At 37.7% G+C, this 15,260-nt stretch overlaps 1 protein-coding gene across 1 annotated transcript in view; it reads right to left on the bottom strand.

Moving 5' to 3' along the window:
• Nucleotides 1-15,260, bottom strand: part of PIK3C2G (phosphatidylinositol-4-phosphate 3-kinase catalytic subunit type 2 gamma) — a 394,030-nt gene that overhangs the window by 115,172 nt on the left and 263,598 nt on the right. Inside the window, exons 26-27 of the mRNA XM_029205345.1 lie at nucleotides 11,045-11,201; nucleotides 2,726-2,835 (exon numbers count right to left, since the gene is read on the bottom strand). Of these exons, the coding sequence (XP_029061178.1) occupies nucleotides 2,726-2,835; nucleotides 11,045-11,201 (267 nt within the window). The remainder of the gene's footprint in view (nucleotides 1-2,725; nucleotides 2,836-11,044; nucleotides 11,202-15,260) is intronic.

The raw sequence follows: 15,260 nt of genomic DNA, 5'->3' as shown, positions 1-15,260 counted from the left end.
GTGGACGAGGTCCAGAGTCTCAAGGGATGGGTAGGACTGAAAGTTAGATCAGATCCCCCCCTCTATTCTAGTAATTTTATGATTCTTAGGGAGCGTTTTTGATGAGGCTATGCATGTGAGTTAAATAGACAAAGCAGGAATGAATGTATATTGACAACGTGATCTACCCTGACAAGAATTCATCTGGGAATAATAGAGGTGGTGTGGATGAACCTTGATAAAGACAATCATATTTATAAGGTCCTCAAAAGTAAGAGGTAAGAAATGGCAAGTCAAAGACAATTATTGAAGAGAAATGACGTGCCCTAGTTTAGATGACTAGATGCCTTTTAAGTCTGCCATGGAGAACAAGTTATTTACCATAAAGTTGTAGAAAGAAGTTTAATTAACAGAACATACTACATAACATCTGAAAGTAAGAAAATTAGCCTGGCAGAGATATGCAGGCAGAATAATGAGGTCTAACTCACTGCTAGGAAGTTACTGGCTTCAGATCTACTTCCTGTATTAGTTCACATCCTCTTGAACAGGAAGGGAAGCATGAGTTGACAGAGGCAAGCTCACCCATCTCTAAGATTCTGCCCCTTACAGATCTGAGTGTGTCAAATGAAGTTGGAGGATGTGGAGGGATGGGACTCTGGCAGACAAATAAAGCCTATTTACCTTTTTCCTGTGGCCGTGGCCTGAAAGAGCTTTTTTCATCCAATATATAGTTTTTTCCTTTGTTTTAAATTATAGGAGGGATAATTTGTGAACTGCAGCACTATAACTGCTTTGTCCAAGCAATGACATATCAAACACAGGTTGCAGCCCAATCATGTTTTCAACCTCCATCTTTCCTGGCCCTCTCTATGCTCCTCCCCTATCTCCCCACCCTGTCTCAATGACATGTCAATAATTGTGCCTGCCTTACTGCCGCCCACTTTAAAAAAGGCACCCTGGTCAGACCCTGATGGGATAGCCTGAGGGGACTATTTTTGGTACCATGTTAACCCACCCACCTCGGGTATAGTTAACTGGACAAGGGGTGGCAGCTAGACTGAAAGGCTGATTCCTACTCATGAGATCCCCAGAGCTCTCTTGAACTCCGAAGGACCTTCCAGGCTCTGTGAGAGATGTCCTTCTGCTTTTCCTGAGGTAGGCTGTCAGCCCTTCCTTGGGATTTCTCATGCAAGTCCCTTGTCCCCATTAGTTGAGGCAACTTGAGAGTCCCTCATCCTTGAAACTAAGGATCTGAAACACCTCTGCCAGCCTTCAAGCGAGTGTCTTTGGCCACAGACAGTTGTCAAATAATATTTGTAGTTTTCTAAGTGGATATAAACCAAAGCTTCTTTCAGAGGTAACTTTACTAGTAAAGGGCATTTTCAAGACTCAAAAAACCTACCAGACTCACCAAAAGAATTTCTAATGGTAGAATTTCAGAAGCAAACCAGATAGCAGGAAGGAATATTTTTGGCAGGGGCTCTGCCTGGATTTCCTTAATCATATATACTTTCCAATGGTAAATGTTGAAAAAACCCTACAGCATGGGATCAAAGTCTTAGCTTTGGGCCCTAGTCCTAGCTCTATTTCTTACTACTTCTTTTAATCGTGGGCAAGCCTCTTACTTCTTTGGATCTTGGTTTTCTAGTTTGCATATTTACTGTCAGAATAAATTTACTATAAGGGCTCTTCCAGCTCTAATATTCTGTGATTCTGTCATATTGCTTCTACTCAACCACAAGAGCAGCCTATACATTCAAGTTCATGAAACAGAGATTCCTTGCAAAAGTGAAATTCTCCAAGTGTTTAGGACATGCATCCCCATGAACTCCCCTGACACCCCTGGAATGGAGAGAGATTCTGCACTATACATTCTGGAAAAAGGAGAGAAAAGTAATACCTGTGTGGGAACTATAAGTACTGTTTTCTTCAAAAGGACAGAGCATATATCTATTAAAAAATATAATTTGTGTTTCCAAATTTCCAGTTGAAAATATTAGAAAAATTAAAAATTAGACTCAAATAAGTTTCAATATCAATAAATTATAGGAAAGAGCACTGTATTTCTCTACTTAAAATATTTACTAGGATAATAATTACAGCTAACATTTATTGAGCACCTAAAATTTGCTAGCAATTATGTTATCCATTCAAAAACTGAAGTTCAAAAGAATCTTATATTATAAAATGCACCACCCTTCTGACAATAATTTTGAGTCTAACCGACCATCACTGTGCTGTGCCCAGACTCTGAACTTGATGTACGCTAGTGTTACCCCAGACTTGCTTAATAAAAACTGTATTAAAAATAGAAGATAGTCACCAAATATTCCAATATTTCTATCATCATAGAGATGAAATTAGTGAGAATTTCAGAAACAAAAGTGAAATTAGTGAGTCCATATCTCATCATAAATCTCTTTTCTCCAAATTGTTTTTCTGGACATAGTTCAAGTAGAACAACCAATTTATTTATGTCAGCTCTTGCTCTTTTCAATGACCTCTTATTGAGTAATGTATTATATGAAGAGGCTGCTTAGCAAACAATAGCTTGCTACAGAAACACTGACTCAGGCCTTCTGCTAGACATTCACATTGCTCCTTTTCTATCCCTTGGGAAAAAGACACAAACTTGTTGTAGAAATGACAGCTTCATACCAATGACTGTTCACCCTAAAATCATCTCAAATGTGAAACATGTGTCTGTATTCATGCATACTCACACATTCACTGCTAATCTTACTTGGTAAAATGACTTGTCGCTTCCAGGTCTGTGTCTTGTGGACGAAGGTTATTATACACATATTTCAGGTCTTGGATTCCACTTAGCTCAGGCAATCCTGCATGTAGCATCTTAGCAACACAAGCAAACACAAACAAAACAAGATAAATAAAAAAGAAACAAAAAACCTCAGAATAAATGTAAATTAAATCTCCATCTTGTCTTCTTATTGAAGAGACATATTCAGCATGGGAAAATAGAAATAATAAGAGCTCTAATGTCAGAATTTCTGGACCCATCATTTAAAATCTAAATGATCTTGAAAAAGTCTCTTAACCTGTTTGGACCTCTATTTTCACATTTTTAAAGTGGATATAAAAATATCCAAAAAAAATATCCAACATGTTCTGGGAGAATCAAATGCTAATGACTAAGAAAGAGCTCTATAGATATACATTATAACACAAAAATTATATCACAATACCTATTTTCAAGAAGAAAAACTTAATGCCCTAAAACCTGTAAGTGAAGTGTCCAGGTCAAATGGTGTGTAAAGACAGAGAATAAAACTCATCTTTCTGGTTCTTAATCTTAGGCGCCATTCCTTTGCTTTTTATTCTTATGTTCTTTCATGACTCTATGACTCATACTACAAGAACACAATTTTCCCTAGTTAAGCGGTGACTGAATTTACTAAAAGTTATTAAAACAATGAAACAATTAAAGATTAAATTGTACAAAGGCTCAGGTATTTTTTCTGCCAAACTTTGGAAAAATACTTCGCTTAAATTACAGTGTAGATTGAAGGGATAACATCTCTTTAGTGATAGGCAAACATCTTAGGAAAAAAATAGATCTTTCTGATATAAATTTGAACTCTGAGAAAAAAAAGAAGAATATCATCAGTGTATCTCATGACTAAAATAAATTATTTCCTACTCTGGGAACAGAGGCACTTTTACAGCAGTGGGAAGTTAAGAACAATGCTGTTGATTGTAAAAATAATAAACTGAGAATACAGCAATGGAGGATGGGTGAAGTTGTGATTGACTTAATGAAGTTCAAGTGAGAAAAATGGGTTTGAAACTGTTTTCCTTTCCTACTCTTCCCACCCAGACTGAGGGGATAGCATATATAGGTGGACAGAGGAGAGCAAGATACCTTCCATTTGTTTGCAGAAGAGATCCAGGATAGCTTTCTGGAACATTGGGTATCCTGTGGGTGAGCGACAAGAGATGGGGCCAAAAAGACAAGTAGTGCAGGATGTTTTAGCAATCGGAAAGGTTTTGTACTTTGTCCCAATGGCAAGGAAAGTTCTTTTAGTGTTTTAAAATGAGCATTAAAAGAATGAATTTTGTTCGAGAAAGATCATCATGGTTATATGTGAAAAACAGATGAAAGTGCAGTCAAATAAGAGGCTGGACTAGTAGACTGTTTAGGAATGATGAAAAGTTATTAGATTTTAAATATACGTAGGAAGTAGAATTGAGAAAACTGGGTGATTGGATATATTTGGAGGGCTGGGTGGGGTCTAAAGCATGAATATAGATTTGGGAGTCATTAGCACGCAGATAGTAATTGAAACCATGGGAATGGATTAGGTAGTCCTGGGAAGTTGTCAGCTGTCTTTCCTCATGGATGTCTTTCCAATGGATGATATCAGATTCATGATATCTAAATTTGAGCAAATTTTCTTCTCCCATAAACTCTTCCTCCTTTTTCCTGTTTCATATTTCACTGCCATCATTGTCCAAATAACAAGAAATTCATATCTTCTTTGATTCTCTTTTTCTTGATTCCCAATGTCAATCACTTAATTCTATAAAAACCCTCTCAACAGTCTCATGTATTCATTCCCTTTTCCACTGCAATTATTGTCCTAGTTCAGCTTCTCATCTTCATTTGCTTAGATAACTTGAATAGCCCTTTTCTAGTTATTCAATTGCTACCTCTCTAATTACATAATTTCTGAGTTATCTGTCTAAAATCCAAGCTAGATGATGGTACTCCCTTCATCAAAAACAAAGAAACTTCTAGGTTCTCAGGTGACTATATATAAAAGTCCAAAATGTTCATTCTGTTCTAAATACCTTTCTTAATCTACCTGCGATCTATCACTTCAACCTCACCGTCTACATAGGTCTCCATCTGTGCCATAGCCTGGGTGCACTTGATTCCCCCCATTTCCCACACATGTCATGCCCACCCTCTTTAAGCCTCCACAGACACTTATACTTTTCTTTCAGCCAGGATCCCTTTCCTCTCCTTCCTTGTCTATTGAAATTCTTTTTGAAGGCTCATCTCAAATACATCTTCCTCCTTGAGAGCACCACAGATCCTCTTGATAAGATTTTATAACTTGCTTTCTTTGTACAGTAATCCTATTTTGGTTACATGTCTTTCATAATATTTATTTCTGCCTAGCTTTAACTACGTTTTGTCATGTGTATGTTTGTCACATTAGATTTTAAGTTCTTTGAGAACATAAATTAGGTTTTTATTCCATGTTGAATTGTCTAAATTGTTAATGTGGTGCTTTGTAAGTAGTTAGAACTTAATGAATGTCTGTGAAATAATGAATGCATGAGTGAATGAATGAAAATATATGTCAGGCATTTAAAACCTATAGATAGCAAGTTCAACCCCAACTAATAAACTTAAAATCAACCATAGGGAGATACATTGCCAACAGCAACTAGAGTCTAGATTAGGTTTTATCTTATCAGTTCTGTACTTAGAGTTCTAGAGACATGTGTGTATTTATTGTGGCAGTTTCCCCCGTTATCACACTATGACTGTCCATTTACTATGAACAAGCTTCTTCCCTAGATATGAATTGCTTTCTAGTTTCTCTGGATATTCTGAATTCACACCTGCTCATTTAGGGCTCTGTCAAACATTTCCTTGGGAAGTAGACCCTATACTTATCCCTTCCTACACACACACACACACACACTACACACCAGGTGCCAAGTGCAGATGGCTTCAAACCCAAGTTCTCTCCCTTTCATGTGGCTGATTAAAGGTAACAAGTGCTAACTTTGCCCTTGTTGATGTGTTTCATTCCTTAGAGAGGAGGCTTTGAGTGATGTGACTCTGCACATCAGAGTATGGATGGCCTCATACCTGGTCCACTTAGTCAGGTCTGTTCACTGACCCACAGAGATGTGGTTCAAGTGCCTCCCTGGCTTAGATTACATGGGTTATAACTTTAATTGGGGCAGTAAGAAAGGGAAAGCGTGGCTAGTACAGATAATAAACAGATACGTTCTTTTTTAAAGGATAGGAACATTAATTTTTTTTTCTACTTCTGCTTTTCCCCTACTAAGTCCAAATCTATTTTGATAGTTATGCTTAGGGAAGCAGACACTCTTTGCCACCACGTAGAGAAGTTAGAAAGATTTCTGCTGGGAAATATCTGATATAAAAATGGGTGTGATAAACATTTTAAACTGGGTGAATGGTCCCTATGTTCTTTGGGAGCCTTCCATAATAATTTCTATTGATTTTTTAATAAGAGAAAACCTGATGAAATACAGGCTTTTATGTTAGTGAATTCAGCTAGCAACATTCTTTGTTCTCTACAGATGTTCTGGTTTTAAGCAAGATGGGAATTTCATGGATTATTTTCCCCAGCTTTTCCCAGGAGTAAACAAAAAGGACTGTGAATATGTGGAAACATGCTGCTCTCAACCAAGGCTGAACAATTAACTCCATAGCAGACTCACCAAACACTTGTGGCTCATAATTCTTTGTTAGTGACCATTCATGGAAGGTAGAATTTATGACCCATATCAAGTATTTCTCAAGTTGTAACTAGGTTATGGCACAGTAGATTAACTTCTTTTTAAGTAAGTTAACACAAAAAGAGTTAGTTTGAGAGAGAATTGAGGGAAATATAGATTTCCCACATAGGTAGAAAATAATCTTTTGTAAATTTAAATTTGGTTTTTATTTTATAAGAAGCTCTACCAGAGAAGGTGTGGTCTTGAAACCTTTACTGATGCTTTGGTTATCTACAGAATCCCATAGGAAAAAAATGTGAAGAGAAGAGAATCAAGAGGTAAATAACCAGAAAGAGAGATAATAACACACTGCTGTTTTACATATATTTATTCACTGGTCTAATTGGTCCACATTGCTGCTTATCTCTGTTTCAACTTCTGTAAAAGCTTAAATCTAAGATTATAAGATTAATCTGAATTAGTACCCTTCACTGCCAAAATTTCTTCATTAGCCTAAAAGTCATGCTTGAATAATTAAAACATAGGGAAATTTTTTGCAAACACTATATACCAGAAACCTTCAACATCTGATTTTAATATTACTTTAAAAGAAATTATTTAAATACTTGATTAAAATACCATATATCTACTTCTTTTAAATGAAATAACGTCATACAAACTCTTTAATGACTATTTAATACATTATGACTCACATGCTAGAAGTTTTCTTTTTAGGTAGGTAGAAACATTTATTAAACAAAAGATAAAAGCCCACCAATAGCTTTTAGAATCATTATTTTTTTCAAAAAGCTGTCCTTTCACATTATTTTAACAGGCTTACTTGTCATTCAGCATAATTTTACTGTCACCTGAGAAAGAGTATGAAACGATATTTGTGCTTTTCTGCTTCGAGTTTATTTTTGAAACGTCTGTCACTGGTTGAAGTTGTTAGAATATGGTACTTACTCCTAGTATGCAGTTATTTATAGCATTTTAGACATTTAGAAATGCTGGATACCTCATCTGCCTGTGTACGTGAATTTTACCTTTCTTATTAAATTAAAAATTTTAAGACCGACTGGGTCTCATATGTTAATGTATCCTCCACAGCTTCTGGCACATATTAAGTACTCAAGAGCTCATGGATTCATGAGTTAGACCCTGCTACAGCCCAAAAGGATATTAGAGTTGATAACTACTTGGATATTTATTATGAAATGGAGTCCAGGTCATGGACTCAGTCTTTGTAGGCTTTTACCCTTGTTATGAATGCAGATTATGAACTATAAACCATCTCATAATTGCAATATGACCTAATAGAATTGGGAGATAGAATGAAATTCTACCAATATGAATCATTGGCGGTTACTGGAAAGTCAACTTGAAGACTCTGGAGATGGGCAGGACCTTATATATCCAGTTTACATGTGAAGTGACCAAAGTGTCTTTCTAAATGAAGGACTACATGTATATAGTATATTTAGAAATCCACATTTTTCAAGACAGAGAGGAAAGAAGTAAGGTGCGTATGTTGTTTGAAAACTGAAACAAGGATCAAAATCAAATCTTTACTGCAACAAGGTCAACATTTATTTAGCACTACCCAATAAAACTTTTCTGCTATGATGGAAATGTTTTATATCTGTGCTGTCCAATATGGTAGCATGAGCCAGATGTGGCTATTGAGCACTTGAAATGTGGCTAGTGAGACTTAGAAGCTGAATTTTAAATTTTATTCAATGTTAATTAACTTAAATTTAAATAACCAAGTGATTCGGGGATACTGTATGGACAGTGCTCTTATAGGTTAACAAGGATCGAGTATAATAAATTAATTGGATTCTACTATGTGACAGGTACTGTGCTAAGTGTTTATATTAATTATCTAATAGGGTTATTATGAAATATAAATCAGTTAATACACACAAAGCACTTAGCATAATGCTCATGCAAAGTATTCACTATTAGGTCATTTATCAGTCCTACAAGGCAGATGCTATTACCTTCAGTCAATAGATGAGGAAACATGAGTCCTACTGGAGTTAAGTAACATACCTGAGGAATGTAGCTAGTATAATGCCAAGCTAGAATTCAAACCCAGGAAGGCCCTGCACCAAGTCTGTGCCCTTAACAGCATCTAGTAGAATTGTCATCTGAAGGCTCTAAACCAGTTATTTTTGATGACTGTATTGACTCCAAACACCATGCTGATTTAAAAAAGATGTATTTCTCTCCTACAATTTGTTGCAATTACTAGTGTATGTATGTGTCCAAAGGAACCACCACAATTTTCTCCCAGTAGATATGTCTATTAGATCCTTCTCCTCTCACCCTGACTATCTGGTCTGTCCACTGGACAGTGGAAGGAAACATTAAAAAGTCCCCTGTTGTATGGTCACCTTATCTTTAATAAAGGAGGCAAGAATATACAATGGAGAAAAGACAGCCTATTCAATAAGTGGTGTTGGGAAAACTGGACAGGTACATGTAAAAGTATGAAATTAGAACACTCCCTAACACCATACACAAAAATAAACTCAAAATGGATTAAAGACCTAAATGTAAGGCCAGAAACTATCAAACTCTTAGAGGAAAACATAGGCAGAACACTCTATGACATAAATCACAGGAAGATCCTTATTGACCCACCTCCTACAGAAATGGAAATAAAAACAAAAATAAACAAATGGGACCTAATGAAACTTCAAAGCTTTTGCACAGCAAAGGAAACCATAAACAAGACCAAAAGACAACCCTCAGAATGGGAGAAAATATTTGCAAATGAAGCAACTGACAAAGGATTAATCTCCAAAATTTACAAGCAGCTCAATATCAAAAAAACAAACAACCCAATCCAAAAATGGGCAGAAGACCTAAATAGACACTTCTCCAAAGAAGATATACAGATTGCCAACAAACACATGAAAGAATGCTCAACATCATTAATCATTAGAGAAATGCAAATCAAAACTGCAATGAGATATCATCTCACACCGGTCAGAATGGCCATCATCAAAAAATCTAGAAACAATAAATGCTGGAGAGGGTGTGGAACACTCTTGCACTGCTGGTGGGAATGTTAATTGGTACAGCCACTATGGAGAACAGTATGGAGGTTCCTTAAAAAACTAAAAATAGACCTACCATACGACCCAGCAATCCCACTACTGGGCATATACCCTTAGAAAACCAGAACTCACAAAGAGTCATGGGGCTTCCCTGGTGGCGCAGTGGTTGAGAGTCCACCTGCCGATGCAGGGGACATGGATTCGTGTCCCGATCCGGGAAGATCCCACATGCCGCGGAGCGGCTGAGCCCGTGAGCCATGGCCGCTGAGCCTGCGTGGCCGGAGCCTGTGCTCCGCAACGGGAGAGGCCACAGCAGTGAGAGGCCCACGTACCGCAAAAAAAAAAAAAAAAAAGAGTCATGTACCAAAATGTTCATTGCAGCTCTATTTACAATAGCCAGGACATGGAAGCAACCTAAGTGTCCATCAACAGATGAATGGATAAAGAAGATGTAGCACATATATACAATGGAATATTACTCAGCCATAAAAAGAAACGAAATTGAGTTATTTGTAGTGAGGTGGATGGACCTAGAGTCTGTCATACAGAGTGAAGTATGTCAGAAAGAGAAAAACAAATACCATATGCTAACACATATATATGGAATCTAAGAAAAAAGAAAAAAAGTCATGAAGAACCTAGGGGCAAGACAGGAATAAAGACACAGACCTACTAGAGAATGGATTTGGGGATATGGGGAGGGGGAAGGGTAAGCTGTGACAAAGTGGCACGGACATATATACACTACCAAACGTAAAATAGATAGCTAGTGGGAAGCAGCCGCATAGCACAGGGAGATCAGCTCAGTGCTTTGTGACCATCTAGAGGGGTGGGATAAGGAGGGTGGGAGGGAGGGAGACGCAAGAGGGAAGAGATATGGGAACATATGTATATGTATAACTGATTCACTTTGTTATAAAGCAGAAACTAACACACCATTGTAAAGCAATTATACTCCAATAAAGATGTTAAAAAAAAAAAATTCCCCTGTTGGTCAACAGAGAGTACCCAGGACCATGACTCAGTAGACTCAATGTAGTAAATGTACTACCCTCGAGTCAAGTTGCTAGGAAGTCACCTTACATTTTTGGCTCTCAGTTTCTTAATCTGGAAAATAAGCAAGTGATCAAAGGCAGAGATTGGGAGGGAAACCAGGAAAAATCCTTGCTTGTTCTACATCATTGGGTTGCCATAATGTGAAAATGAGATAGTATTTTAAAAATACTTTTGAAAAAATTCTAAAGCACAGTACAATTGGTATAATATTCTAAATTACTGTCCTTGACCTTTAATCAAAGTATACTGAGATAACCCCTGAATACATCAATATTATTGTGAAGAGAAAGGTTTGAGACAATAACTGTGAACAAATGTTATGAATTATTAAGAAATGTATTTATAAGCTGTACCATGGTACTTTTAGTTTGTTCATTCCATTCTGTTTTGAATAGCTCTTTGGGGAACTCCAAGCCATTAGGAAAGATAGACTACTGAAAGAGAGCCATAAAGGAAGCTTATTATTTCTGTTATTTCCCCAAGGGACTTACCATTTCCAGCAGGTTTAAGAGCAGGCGGCTGTGTCTTCTGACAATATTATAAGCTCGACAGCAAAGCTCCACAAAATCTTGGAAATGCTGTGGGTTTTTCCCACCCTCTGTAATAAAGTACTCCATCTCTGAAGTAAAAATAAAAGGGGCTCTGTCCCTATAAACCAAAAAACAACACCAACCATAAGCAGGAAGAGAAATGGTTTGAAGGGTTATATTAGGCAGTGACAACAACTTATTTCCATTTGAAATTTTTTGTTATATTCTAATGCATGAACCTCCTTCATTGTAGCACAGCTGGAGAAACTTGCTAACTGTAGACTTTGAATAATGTAGCTGAACTGCAACAGAGAAGGAAGGGTAAGTTATTTTACAAAGTTGACCTATATTGGCTTAAATAGTTAATTCCAAGTTATATTTGATGTGAATATTATTCATTAAAATTAATTTAAGGCCAAATTAATAATTAAGGTGATTTTACAGAAAGTATATTTATTGCTAAATTTTTAAATGATAGAACAGATCATTTATTTAACCTCATGGTGCTTTTTTTTTTTTTTAAACCTTTCTTTTTCCCTTAGATGGCATGCTGACCCTTTAGGTAAAAAGTTTCAGGCAAAAGCTAAGATATAGTGGGCCAACATCAGTCCCGGGATCCCCCTTTTGGGCCCCACAGCCAGACACCACTGGGACCCTGTCCTGCCCACCAGTGGGTTGGCAGCCTCCTCTTGAGCCAGAGCTGGACAGCCAACCAGATGGGGGCCAGCCCTGACTACCTGTGCACCCACAGTAGTCTGCCTCATCACAACAGAAGGGCCCACTCAGCCCACATAAAGGGCACCCCTAGAGCATACAGCTCTGCCGACCAGAGGGTAGTGTGCTGTTGGGCCCCATAGGACATCTCCTACATAAGGCCATTTCTCCAAGGTCAGGAAACATAACTGACTTGCCTAATACTTAGAAATAAACAGAGAATTAGGCAAAATGAGGAGACAAAGAAACATGTTCCAAAGAAGGAACAAAACCCCAGAAGAACTTTGGAAGTGGAGATAAGCAATCTATCCCATAAATAGTTCAAGGTAGATTGTACAAACGCTCAACAAATTGGGGAGCATTATTTACAATAGCCCAGATATGGAAGCAACCCAAGTGTCTATCGATAGATGAATGGATAAAGAAGACATGGTGTATATATAATGGAATATTATTCAACCATAAAAAATAATGAAATCTTTCCATTTGCAACAACATGGATGGACCTAGAGGATATTACACTAAATGAAATGTATCAGACAGAGAGAGACATATATACCACATGGTTTCACTCACATGTAGCATTTAAAAAACAAAACAAACAAACATAACAAAACAGAAACAGACTCAGAATCAGAGAACAAAGCGGTGGTTGCCAGAGGGGAGGGAGGTGGGGGGATTAGTGAAATAGGTGAGGAAAATTAAGAGTTACAAACTTCCTGTTATAAAATAAATAACTCACAGTGGTGTAATGTATAGCATAGAGAATACAGTCAATAATATTGTAATAATTCTGTATGGTGACAGATGGTAACTAGACTTATCATGGTGACCATTTTGTAATGTATAAAATATTGAATCACTATGTTCTACAGCTGAAACTAATTATGATGCTGTAAGTCAGTTATAGTTCAAAAAAAAAAAGAAAAGCTAAGATATGTAATGACAGGTTCTTTCAGAAGGTAATCTGAAAAAACAGATGTTACCAACTTACTGTGATATGCTTAGTAAGGGAAAAAAGAGGTAACTATATTTCATTTCTGGAAAAACAGAAAAACAAAGGACCAGAAAGAAGGACCAGAAGATCCTGTTTTCCCTATATTTGTCAGTTTTTTCTCATGTTATTTGAAACACGAAGAGACCTGAGATGAAGTGTTAGTGCTTCTAATAGAGAGAGCAGAGAGAAGGCTGCTCACCCGCTCTGTGATGAGGTCTCCCTCACTGAATAAGAGCAAGGATGAGACAGAGTTTCAATACTGATTTGGCCAAAGGTCATCTAGAACAGCAGTCCCCAACCTTTTTGGCACCAGGGACCAGTTTCATGGAAGAGAATTTTTCCACGGACCGGGGTGGGGGTGTGTGGTGGTGGTGGGAGGGGATGGTTTTGGGATGATTCAAGTGCATTACATTTACTGTGCACTTTATTTCTATTATTACTACATTGTAATATATAATGAAATAATTGTACAACTCACCATAATGCAGAATCAGTGGGAGCCCTGAGTTTGCTTTCACTTGCCACTCACTGATAGGGTTTTGATATGAGGCTGCAAGCAATTGATTGATTATGGTCTCTGTGCAGGCAAACCTGTCTGCTAATGATAATCTGTATTTGCAGCCACTCCCAGCACTAGCATCGCTGCCTCAGCTCCACCTCAGATCATCAGGCATTAATTCTCATAAGAAGCACGCAACCTAGATCCCTCGCATGCACAGTTCACAGTAGGGTTTGCCCTTCTATGAGAAACTAATGCCACCTCTGATCTGACAGGAGGCAGAGCTCAGGCGGTAATGAGAGCAAAATACAGATGAAGCTTTGCTCGCTCCCCCGTCGCTCACCTCCTGCTGTGTAGCCCGGTTCCTAACAGGCCACGGACTGGTACCGGTCTGTAGCCTGGGGGTGGGGACCCCTGATCCAGAAGCATTTGGAATGCGAATACAGTTTCGAGTAAAACGTTGTTAAAAACAAAGATTTTTTTTTTTACATCTTTATTGGAGTATAATTGCTTTACAATGGTGTGTTAGTTTTTGCTTTATAACAAAGTGAATCAGTTATACATATACATATGTTCCCATATCTCTTCCTTCTTGCGTCTCCCTCCCTCCCACCCTCCCTATCCCACCCCTCTAGGTGGTCACAAAGCACCGAGTTGATCTCCCTGTGCTGTGCGGCTGCTTCCCACTAGCTATCTATTTTAGGTTTGGTAGTGTATATATGTCCATGCCACTCTCTCACTTTGTCACAGCTTACCCTTCCCCTGCCCCATATCCTCAAGTCCATTCTCTAGTAGGTCTGCGTCTTTATTCCCGTCTTGCCCCTAGGTTCTTCATGACCTTTTTTCTACTTCACTCTGTATGACAGACTCTAGGTCCATCCACCTCACTACAAATAACTCAATTTCGTTTCTTTTTGTGGCTGAGTAAAATTCCATTGTATATATGTGCCACATCTTCTTTATCCATTCATGCGATGATGGGCACTTAGGTTGTTTCCATCTTCTGGCTATTGTAAATAGAGCTGCAATGAACTTTTGGTACCTGACTCTTTGAATTATGGTTTTCTCAGGGTATATACCCAGCAGTGGGATTGCTGGGTCATATGGTAGTTCTGTTTATAGTTTTTTAAGGAACCTCCATACTGTTCTCCATAGTGGCTGTACCAATTAACATTCCCACCAGCAGTGCAAGAGTGTTCCACACCCTCTCCAGCATTTATTGTTTCTAGATTTTTTGATGATGGCCATTCTGACCAGTGTGAGATGATATCTCATTGTAGTTTTGATTTGCATTTCTCTAATGATTAATGATGTTGAGCATTCTTTCATGTGTTTGTTGGCACTCTGTATATCTTCTTTGGAGAAATGTCTATTTAGGTCTTCTGCCCAGTTTTGGATTGGGTTGTTTGTTTTTTTTGTTATTGAGCTGCATGAGCTGCTTGTAAATTTTGGAGATTAATCCTTTGTCAGTTGCTTCATTTGCAAATATTTTCTCCCATTCTGAGGGTTGTCTTTTGGTCTTGTTTATGGTTTCTTTTGCTGTGCAAAAGCTTTGAGTTTCATTAGGTTTATTTTTGTTTTTATTTCCATTTCTCTAGGAGGTGGGTCAAAAAGGATCTTCCTGTGATTTATGTCATAGAGTGTTCTGCCTATGTTTTCCTCTAAGAGTTTGATAGTTTCTGGCCTTACATTTAGGTTTTTAATCCATTTTGAGTTTATTTTTGTGTATGGTGTTAGGGAGTGTTCTAATCTCATACTTTTACATGTACTTGTCCAGTTTTCCCAACACCACTTATTGAAGAGGCTGTCCTTTCTCCACTGTATATTCCTGCCTCCTTTATCAAAGATAAGGTGACCATATGTGCTTGGGTTTATCTCTGGGCTTTCTATCCTGTTCCATTGATCTATATTTCTGTTTTTGTGCCAGTACCATACTGCCTTGATTACTGTAGCTCTGTAGTATAGTC

This window comes from Monodon monoceros, unplaced genomic scaffold (assembly GCF_005190385.1).
Source record: "Monodon monoceros isolate NGI ecotype Baffin Bay Population unplaced genomic scaffold, NGI_Narwhal_1 Super_Scaffold_6, whole genome shotgun sequence".
Taxonomy (NCBI): domain Eukaryota; kingdom Metazoa; phylum Chordata; class Mammalia; order Artiodactyla; family Monodontidae; genus Monodon; species Monodon monoceros.
Note: the sequence above shows the minus strand (reverse complement) of the source record. Positions and strands in the feature narration are given on the sequence as shown.